Here is a 10980-nt window from a genome sequence, read left to right on the forward strand (position 1 = left end):
TGAGGTTCCCCCAGCCTCCCTGCCTCCTCCTTCCCTTGCTCCCTCAGCTCCCCGCTGCTGCTGCTGGTTGCCTGCCATGTTCCGCACTGCACCTTGGTGGTCAGCGCATGTCATACCGAGCAATCAAACTGCCGTCTTCCGGTTGAACTACCGAGGGGACATTTTGCAATATATATGTAATTTCTATTTTAACAACCAAATATAGATTGCCACCCCAAACAGAAAATTGTATTAAGTCTGTATGACTAGTGAACTCAACAGGCAAATTACCTTTAAATAGAGAAAAATCAAGGACAAAATCATCCAATCCTTTCAGCCCTGTAAAACAAAAAGAGAGTTTTGATTAAAATGGTGGTTTTAGAAAGAAAACACGCAAATCTCTAAAAAACACAGCAAAACAAACATAAATCATCAAGGAAGAAAGGGGGATAATTTAACAACAGTGATATATGATTGATTTATATTTTGAATAAAAGCACATTAAGCCATACAGTGCCCTGTATGAGGATATGTTCTGATCAACAGCAATAGCATTGATAGGCTAGTGTAGACACAAAAAATCAGAAACATCAATAATGAGAGAATTCCCAGTAACTGAGCCGCCGCCGAGGACTCAGCAACCTCCCACTTGAGCCCCCCCCCCGCTTCCCGACGCTCCGTCCCCCCGGCCCGCCTTCTCCCACCGCAGCCCGTTTCCACCAAGGAAAAGGAATCGTATCGTATGTCGGCTATCCAGAACCTTCACTCTTTCGACCCCTTTGCTGATGCAAGTAAGGGTGATGACCTGCTTCCCGCTGGCACTGAGGATTATATCCATATAAGAATTCAACAGAGAAACGGCAGGAAGACCCTTACTACTGCCCAAGGGATCGCCGATGATTACGATAAAAAGAAACTAGTGAAGGCCTTTAAGAAGAAATTTGCCTGCAATGGTACTGTAATTGAGCATCCAGAATATGGAGAAGTAATTCAGCTGCAGGGTGACCAGCGCAAGAACATATGCCAGTTCCTTGTCGAGATTGGACTGGCTAAGGACGACCAGGTGAAGGTTCATGGGTTTTAAGTGCTTCTGGCTCAAAGAAGCTTAAGTGAGGATTTCTTTGCAATGAGTAGAATTTCCCTCCTGTCCCTTGTCACAAGTTTAAAAACCTCACAGCTTGTATAATGTAACCATTTGGGGTCTGCTTTTAACTTAAGACTAGTGTAACTCCTTCATGCAATAAACTGAAAAGAGCCATGCTGTCTAGTCTTGAAGTTCCTCGTTTAAACAGAGGTCAAGCAGTAGGCGCCTGGCAGTGTCCAGCCTGAAACGGAGCAATACCGTGATGTTTCAGCCAAGCCCACGTCTGGCCAAAGCGCCTCACCAGAGTTCCCTGCCCTCAGAGAATGTCACCACCGCCTGAGCAGCCTTCAGTGAAGCCGAGAGGAGAGGGGTAAGGCAGCAGCGGCATGTGTACCACTAGAGGGAGCTTTCCGTAATCACAGATCTACACCTGACCAGGTGATGGAGCTTCGAGCAAGCAGCCTGCCACCTTCCCTCCAGTGAGGTGTAAGGACTTGTGGCTTGCCACCAAGGTCTTTTTGACCAGACAGATCCTAGCTAATTGTTGTCCAAACACCATAATTTGAGGTCAACCTTCTTATCAGAGTTAAACTTTTGACAAGGGAACAAATTTCAAACTGAAGTGTCAGTCATGTAGCTAGCTATAGAGCTTGCAACTCCCTAGCAACAGCTGCCCAATGCCATGTGAAGTAAAAAAACAAAAATGGCCAAAACCGGTTTGGCTCAGTGGATAGAACGTCGGCCTGCGGACTGAAAAGTCCCAGGTTCGATTCCGGTCAAGGGCATGTACCTGGGTTGCGGGCACATCCCCAGTAGATGTGCAGGAGGCAGCTGATCGATGTTTCTCTCTCATCGATGTTTCTAACTCTCTATCTCTCTCCTTTCCTCTCTGTAAAAAATCAATAAAATATATTAAAAAAAAAAAGACTTTGGGGGTGTTCTTTTTTCCCTCCTTCAGTTTTAATGTTATGTTATGTATATAAACCCTTATTTAAATAAAACTTGTTTTCAGAAAAGAAAAAAAAATGAGAGAATTATTGATTGGCATGCCCCACACAAGGACTGAGAACTGACAGGGAACCAAACAGTGACCTCCTGGTACATGGGTTGACACTCAACCCTGACTCACAATGGCCTGGTGATTGCAGAGATCTTTTAAAAGAATAATTCCCAATACAGTATCTACTCCTCTGGAAACAAAATGCAAAACTCTTAAGGTTTCATGCTTTAAACTGGTTTATACCATAAACCAGTAAAATTCAACTACTAAGAATCTACTGTATGGGACTACCCTAAATTTAGAAAGCCTTCATGTATATAAAGTTGGCCATCTTAGTGCTCATTTTAATAACATATAATCAGAAGCAACCTATTCAATTTTATGAAAATTGGTTAAATTACAGTTCCTAGTTAAATAAAATAAATAATTTGGGAAATGCTCATAATTTGTTAAAAATAATCAACATATAACAGTAAATGTAATATAATTATAATCACATACACTACTCCTATCCCACCAAGTCAAAGACTTACAAAAAGAAAAAAATGATTGAAAGGAAATAATCATTACTGTGTTTCAGCAATTTCCAACTAGTGTGCAAAAAGAGGCACATTGCGTACTGCAAGTAATGTTTAAAGCATGCAAGACCTGACTATTTACTAGTAGACACAGGAACTGACCTCCTTTTCCATTGGATTGTCAAATAAAAAAATGACAACAGCCAATACCACAATAGCCGTCTAGTGTGAGTAAATCAAAATTATAACAATTTTTTTGGTCAGATAGGCAAAAAACATGTTTGTTGTGCCAAAGAATTTTAGTAATTAGTTTATGTGTGCCACAGGATGAAAAAAATTAAAAATCGCTTGTTTGATTGTAAGACTGGAGACAGTTTTTGTCTCACTATACTTTTCTACTTTTAATAAACACAATTGCTATTATAAAGACCAAGTTAATAATAAAAAAGAAAATGTATATATAATCTCCAAAGACTACATAGAATGCACACATCTGGGAGGGCTATTATATTTAGGTTATGCCACATAAGGATACTTTTCATAGGTACAGATTAAAAAATAATAGCCGAAACCGGTTTGGCTCAGTGGATAGAGCGTCGGTCTGTGGACTGAAGGGTCCCAGGTTCGATTCCGGTCAAGGACATGTACCTGGGTTGCGGGCACATCCCCAGTGGGAGATGTGCGGGAGGCAGCTGATCGATGTTTCTAACTCTCATCTCTCTCCCTTCCTCTCTGTAAAAAATCAATAAAATATATTTTTTTAAAAAAAGACGAAAGATAGCAAATTATCATTAAAAGCACTACACAAATCTCGAGAACATGCTCTAATATTAAAAGCTAATGAAGAAAAATAGAGACACAATAGATGGTTCAACACTATGTCTCTAACAGTATTCAAACCAGATTTTATCTAATCAGAAATAGGACAGTATTTTCTCTATGAACTCCTGATATTACTCAAATAATATCCAAACTCAAACACAAGACAAACATCTGGTCAATTTTTCCTTTTTTTTCCAAGAAAAAGTGGAGAGAAAATAATTTAGGGAAAAATCAAGCCTATGCAATTTTCAGTAAAATAGATGAATTTCCTAAGAATGGTAAATAATGAAATCTTTTAGTGTAGCAGTCTACAGATGTTCTGTTTGCTGCAAATTTGTTTAATCTAAATGAGTTACAGCTATTTCTATAAAATCGATATAAAACAAATAATCATATCTAGCCTCATTCCTGTATAGCAATCATAAGTCTCTCCCATTAGTGAGGAATATGTTTCAGTTAGACCTAGTTTCCACTGTTGCCTATTAGCTGTTACCATTTATTATGTACTTGACCTCATGCACTCACCTCACCTGCCCCACCCCTTCAGAAATTTGAATTTGATATTTAATTTCATCTACTTTATTCATAATAAAAATAATTTAAAATAAGATAATGAAGTTAATAAGCTTACCCCCCCAAAAAAAAATCACACAAAAACTGCATAAAATCTGGCTCTTAGCTGTAACTTTTATTTTTTATAATTTCATCTTTATTTTTATTTACTTTTTATACATGTATGTTTATTGATTTCAGAGAGGAAGGAGAGACAGAAACATCAATGATGAGAGAGAATCATCGATCAACTGCTTCCTGCATGCCCCACATTGAGGATCGAGCCCACAACCCAGGCATGTGCCCTGACTGGGAATCAAACCGTGACCTTCTGGTTCATCATTCAACAGTCAACCACTGAGTCACACCGGTGGGGCAAGCTGTAACTTTTAATATTTTTTCATATATACTTCTACTTTTTTCTTAGCAGAGAGAATCACATGTTGATTTAAATGTTTATCAAAAATATCATAGTTACTTTTGTATGTGAATAGACATGTTATAATATTTTAAAATATAAGTGCTAGAATTATAAAGTTATACAACAAATATGCATATTTCATAAAAATATCAGAGGTAACAATTCATATATAAAAAGTTAAATCTGCCCTGCCCGGTTTGGCTGAGTGGACAGAGCGTCGGCCTGCAGTCTAAAGGGTCCCGGGTTCGATTCTGGTCAAGGACATGTACCTTGGTTGCGGGCACATCCCCAGTGGGGGGTGTGCAGGAGGCAGCTGATCGATGTCTCTCTCATCGATGTTTCTAACTCTCTATCCCTCTCCCTTCCTCTCTGTTAAAAATCAATAAAACATGTTTAAAAAATAAAGTTAAATCTTGTAAGTTCATACATAAAATAATTTCCATATTCACCCAAAAGTAACATGAAGGATGGGGGGGGGGGGGTGGAACAAGCATATGGGCAACTAATTATTAAAATATATGGTAAAGGACAAGGTATTTGTAATTAGGCAATAAAAAATTCAGTAACTTTATTACATTCAAAGAATTATTCACACAGTATGAGGAAATCAGCATATTACTGAATCTTGAAAAAGTAGATAATAAATTCTTTTAAACTGTTAATATTAAGATGATAGCAGGTTTGGCCCTTTCTGAATCCCTTGGTTAATTCCCAAGTGCCCTTAAAGATTCAGCATAGCCAGAGTACACTCTGGGAGTTTCACCCTGACTCTCAAAAGCTTAAGTGACCCTCCTTTGTTTAATCTTACTTTATCGTAAATTGCTCTGTAAATCCTTGAACTGAGAACCTATGTATCTTCAAAGCAATGACTGGCCCAGCACTATATTATCAAATAAAAAGAATACTAGTTAACCAAGGCATAACTGGAACTAGACTCTTCTATTAAAACCCAGTGCCTTGGCCCTAGCCAGTTCTTCTCAGTGGTGGGAGTATCAGCCCGCAGACTGAAGGGTGCCAGATTCCATTCTGGTCAAGGGCACGTGTCAATCCCTGGTCCTGGTCAGGCATGTGCAGGAAGCAACCAATCAATATGTTTGTCCCACATCAATGTTTCTCTCTGTCTTTACCTCCCCTCCCTTCTGCTTCCTCTTAAAAAACAATGAAAGAAAACATCCTCAGGTTAGGATTAACAAATACAACAAAAAACCCAGTGCCTTTCCTCCTGTAAATACTGCTTCTCACATAGTTTATTGCCAAATTGTATCTGTAGTCAGAAATTTTCCCAGAGCCTACCAGTAACCATCCTCTCAGCCTGTTTCACAACTGAAACAACCTATTTCCTAGATCCGCCTACTGCATTCTATGTCCCCCAAAAATGTATACACACTTTAACAGCTAATAGCTCAATTTTGAAAATGAAATGTATTTTAAGTAAACACTACCTTTATAATTATTCAGTGTGTGTATACATTTTTGGGGGGACACTATGAGTTTTTTTTTTTATAAAAGTGTTCCTTTCCTTTCTTCCTCCTCCTCTCACTTTCTTCCAACTGAATCCACTATAAGAGGGAGCATATTCAGTTCAGAACCAAGATACAAGGATGGGAAGTTCTCATCTGCTTAAGTTTAATAAACAGGTAACAATTTATATACAAGATTTTCACCTCTAAGCGTAATCATACTAAGTTTAATTACAATTACAGTGGATCTTGAAGATTACTTTCAAAGAAGGCAATTTAACATTCACAGCAGCCTCTTTACACTAACCCTAATGTAGTTCCCAGAGAACAAATGAGAAATGAAAATGAACTGCTTAAAAAACATTTAAATACACTATTATGTGCCAGATTACTAATGAATTAAGTACAACCTAACTTTCTGAGGTGTCAGGAAAGGCGACTATGCTCTTCCACATAGTGCCCCTTCCCTTAGTTAACAGTTACAAACCATTATGCTAGAAGCACAATTTAACAGTGTATAGACATTTCCTAAATTCTTAAATCCTTTAGAAAATGTAAAACCTGTAATGTTGCCAACTTCAGTGTTAAATAAGAAAATTATACACTTAAAAAAATTTAGCCTCCCCTGAGGACATATTTTTATTGATTTTTAGAGAGAGAGAGTGACAGATAGACATCAATGTGAGAGAGAAACATGGATGGGCTGCCTCCTGACCAGGAGTTGGAACCTACAATCTAGGTATGTGCCTTGATTCAGAATCGAACCCAAAACCTTTTGGTATATTCCAACCGACCTAACCACTCAGTTAGGGCAAGATACACCTTTTACACATACAATCCAAGAGCCATAAAAATATAGTTACAACTGTGTTAGTGCTGAACTGAAAAAGTGTATACTAACTGGGAAATCTCTGCTCATATTCTTAATATTGTACCTGTAATTATCTAAGTTCTTGTAACAATAAATTTACTTCAATGTCTCCAGAGTTAACCTACGCCATCCTATCAACATTATTCAAGCCAGTAATTCCTATATAAAGAAGTACAAAACTCCTGAAGTTTGAAGAAACTTTAGAAATAATCTGGTCCAATCTTCTGATTTTATAGATTGAGAAGACTAGAGAGCTGAAGTGACTGGCTCAAGGTCACAAGTGGGAAAAAAACAAGAGTTTCATGATTAACTACTCTATAGCTTCTCTGTGGAAACCAGCTTATTTATAAATATTCTAGGTAATGGCTCATTTAACTTTCCAGCATACTGACCATAATGCAATGAATTATGACTAAATTTTAAGATGAAGTTTTACATAATTAACATGGCTTAATATATAAACAAACAGGTTTTTCATTTGTTTTAAAAATCAATTCATAAATAAATGGAACAACAAATCAATGTTTCTCTAAGTCAATAAATAAAAATTTTTACAAATCAGAGTAAAAGCCCCAGCTAGTTTGGCTCAATGGATAGAGAGTCAGCCTACAGACTGAAGGGTCCTGGGTTCGATTCCAGTCAAGGACACATGCCCAGGTTTCCAGCTCGATCCCCAGTAGGGGGTGTGCAAGAGGCAGCCAATCAATGATTCTCTCATCATTGATGTTTTTCTCTCTCTCTCTGTACCTCTCCCTTCCTCTCTGAAATCAATAAAAATATATATATTTTTAAAAAATCAGTCAAGGAATCATTCATGTTTTAAAAATAACCATTTTAAGCCATAGCCAGTTTGGCTCAGTGGATAGAGCCTCAGCCTGTGGACCAAAGGGTCCCAGGTTCGATTCTGATCCAGGGCATGGACCTTGGTTGCAAGATCCTACCCAGTCCGGGCCCTGGTCTGGGCTCGTGCAGCAGGCAACCAATCGATGCGTTTCCCTCACATCGATGTTTCCCTCTGTCTTTCCCTCTCTCTTCTACTCTCCCTAAAAATTAATGGAAAAATATCCTCGGGAAAGGATTAACATAAATAAATAAATAGCCCAAGTTAAAAAAAATTTTAATATCAAAAATTGATGTCTACATTTATAAGTATGATTTAATTCTATTTCAGAAGGAGACTGCTGCTTATTTTAAGCCACCACTCAAACTAAAAGAGCAGATTTCTTGTCTGCACTAAAAGTACAAAGTCCCAGTTTCAACAGTTTTCTTGAGTATTCATTATACTTGCCTGTAGCAAATGTCAATGCAAGATTTGCCCCGCAGAAATAAAAACACATTGAGTTCTTATTAGGACCATATATGCATTAACATGTAAGTGGAAAAACCACTGACATGTAAATCAAATGAAAACTGAAACTTGGTGCTAATATTAAAGGGGTGGGGGGTGGGAGTGCCATGCCACGTGGTAGCAACAAACTCTTCAATCACTTGAGTCAATTATCTATGAATTCCCAAGTAAAACACCCTGGTACACTAGAATACTAAAAACATAATACATTATATTTCTGTTGAAATACCTATTAGTAAAATAATAAGGAAAAAACATCAACACATATTTCTTTAAAACAGCAACATTAAAAGAATTATAGATGGAGTCCTGATAGCTAACAGAACTAGTTCACTTTATTATGAACAGCTACCAATTTCCCTTTAAAGAATGAACGCTGCCTGACAGAAAAATCTAATTTAAAATATACAAAAGGACAAAGACCTTACTTTGAGGCTAGGGATAATGCAAGACCACATTTAAAAGCACCACAAACTAAGGCCTTTAGTAAGTCCCAATAAATGCAATGTATGCCCTTCACTTCACTGGTACAAGAACTACCGAGCTCTTACTCAAAGCCAATTTTACATAGAATTTTAACAAACCTAAATATTTATTTTTGAAGCCCAGTTTCATGATAGTCTAAAATAAAAAATATCGTTTACAGATGAAGAAACTGAGGTTCAGAAAGATGGCTGGGCCAGCCCTGGCTGGAAAGCTCAGTTGGTTGAGTGTCCTCAGGATGGCCAAGGTAGTGGCTTCTCTTCCGCGTCAGGGCACATACAAGAATCAACCAATGGACAAGTGGAACAACAAACTCATGTTTCTGTCTCTCCCTTCCTTTCTCTCTAAAATAAAGTAAAAAATCAAATAAAATGGCTGAGCCAAAAACAAAGCAGTATTTTCTAACCTAAGAAGTTTGCAAACTTGCACCGTCCTGACAACAGAGGAAGGCGACCCTGACAACAGCCTGCAACCATCAACTCCCCCCCGCCCCCGAAAAAAAAAGTAAAAAGCAAACACAATTCAAAAAAAAAAAGCGCACGGAATCCTACAAAACAAGACCCTTACGATCCCAGGGCACCAACGATACTGAATCATAAAGAAAACATTAAAAAATGTAAAGTGAACTCTTTAAGACTTATTATAAAAATAATCCCATCTCAAATGGTTAAAATATAAAAGGGGGGGGGGTGTTAAAATGGGTAAATTTTCTTTTCTTTTTTTTTTTTTTTTAATTTATTGCTTAAAGTATTACAAAGGGTATTACATATGTGTCCATTTTATCCCCCGGCCCTAGACAGTCCCCTAGCCTCCCCTATCCCCCAATGTCTTATGTCCACTGGGTAAATTTTCTGATACATAACGAATATTAATCAGAGAAGAGGCTATTATAGATATCTGTGCCTTTTCTGGATTTTATGGCACAATTTCCAAAAATGTTCTCACACACACATACACACACACGCACCATCATCCTTCCGAACCGGTAAATTACTGGCCATTCTTTGCCAAATGAAAATACATACACACGCACGCACATGCTCCCCCTCTCTGGTTCTAGCTAATGAAAGTTAACGTACCCCCAAAATTTCCAAAAACGTTTAATTATTCCTTGGAAGCATTTGTGATCATTTTTTTTTTTTTTTTGCAAAAACTAGGTCCTGCACTGTTATGAGAAGTACTTCAGTGTTACGAGAAGAAACTGCACAAAATGGTGCTGTTATCACGTTTTCCGAACGCCTGGGAACTCTCCGCTCCCGCAGACCTGGATGTCGCTCCTTCCCGAGGCGCCGGCGACACACACTTGCCCGCGAAGGCAGACGGAGCCCAGGAGCCGTCATCTTCCCCCTCGAGCCGTCCCCGCTCCCGAAAGGCCTGCGCTGCTCGCGGCCGTGGCAGAACCTGGAGACGCGCCGGGCCGCGAGGGCAGAGCCCGCGTCTCCGTGTCCGGAGGGAGCCGAACCAGGCGGCGCGGGCCGCTTACCTGGCCCCGGCAGACGCCGCCTCCGGGAGGTGGAAAAAAGGTCGCAGGAGGCAAGCCCGTCGTCAGCCGAGCCTTCCCCCCGGGGACCCCGGCCCCTCGCCCGCTCCTCTCCACCCCGAACCTGACAGGAAGTCAGGCTACACCTCCCCTGACCCCGCCAATCCGCCTGCCTCCCCCACCTGAGCGTTCAGTCTCACGACGCGGAAGCATCAAAACCCAGCGCAGCTCCCCAGAGTTCAGGCCGCCGCCGCTGCCGCCATATTACAGCCTGTGCGGCAGAATGCGTCAGGGAGGGAGGCGTGCGCCGCGACGGAGAGGGCGGAGGCCGGCAGGGGGAGGGCCGCGGCCCCGGCCCGGGTGACGCGGCGGGAAGCCTGCTCCCGAGCCGGCCTCTGCAGAGCCGGAGCCGGCGCCACGGCCCGCGGGGGTCCCCCTCTGGAACCTGGCAGCCCTGAGGTCTCAAGGGGAAGACGGTTGAGTCGGCAGGGCCTGTGGCGCCGGCTCCGCCCCTCGTCTCCGGCCCTTCCCGCTCGCGTGCCCCGGGGCTGCTGCTGCGAAGGACGCCGCCGAAACAACGCGAGCTTCAGGCCGCTCACCTGCACCCGCACTGTCTCCTCCTGCCGGGCCCGGTCCTGCGGAGCGCTTCAAATCTACCGCCGCCAGAAAAGGCGCTAAAGCCCACTACCCGCCTCCCTCCCCCACCACCCAGTCGCCGTGTGGAGGGGACGCGTCGCGCCGGAAGTACGTCACGGGTCGGTCGACCTTAGCGCCTGGTGCTCCCCTGATTGGGTCACCCCGGCCCTGCCTGGCGTTCTAGAGTGTTGGTGCTGGTTAACTACCTAGTTTATAGGTAGTTTAGTTGATTGGGACCGTTTGTAACTACATGTAAGAATGAAAAATAGTTCGCGAGATGAAGTGCTTCACTTAGAAAACACTTATTTGTCGTCTTTATTGGGAAG

The 10980-nt window shown here is 41.1% G+C and overlaps 2 protein-coding genes across 6 annotated transcripts in view; one reads left to right on the forward strand and one right to left on the reverse strand.

The window, feature by feature from the left end:
* PPIG (peptidylprolyl isomerase G) overlaps window positions 1-10758 on the reverse strand; it is a 44145-nt gene extending 33387 nt beyond the window's left edge. Inside the window, exons 1-2 of one of the 5 annotated variants that reach the window (XM_081095519.1) lie at window positions 10618-10758; window positions 271-318 (exon numbers count right to left, since the gene is read on the reverse strand). The gene's annotated coding sequence lies outside the window, so the exon portion shown is untranslated. The other 4 variants (XM_081095518.1, XM_081095520.1, XM_081095521.1 and 1 more) reach the window with 4 other exon arrangements.
* Window positions 713-1063, forward strand: LOC308522253 (eukaryotic translation initiation factor 1-like; the record flags this gene model as incomplete). The annotated part of the gene is made up of 1 exon (XM_081095524.1): window positions 713-1063. The coding sequence occupies exon 1, from the start codon at window positions 722-724 to the stop codon at window positions 1061-1063; it is 342 nt and encodes a 113-aa protein (XP_080951650.1). The 5' UTR covers window positions 713-721.
* Window positions 10759-10980: the final 222 nt, after the last annotated feature.

This window comes from Myotis nattereri (genome assembly GCF_964212035.1).
Source record: "Myotis nattereri genome assembly, chromosome: 7".
NCBI lineage: Eukaryota > Metazoa > Chordata > Mammalia > Chiroptera > Vespertilionidae > Myotis > Myotis nattereri.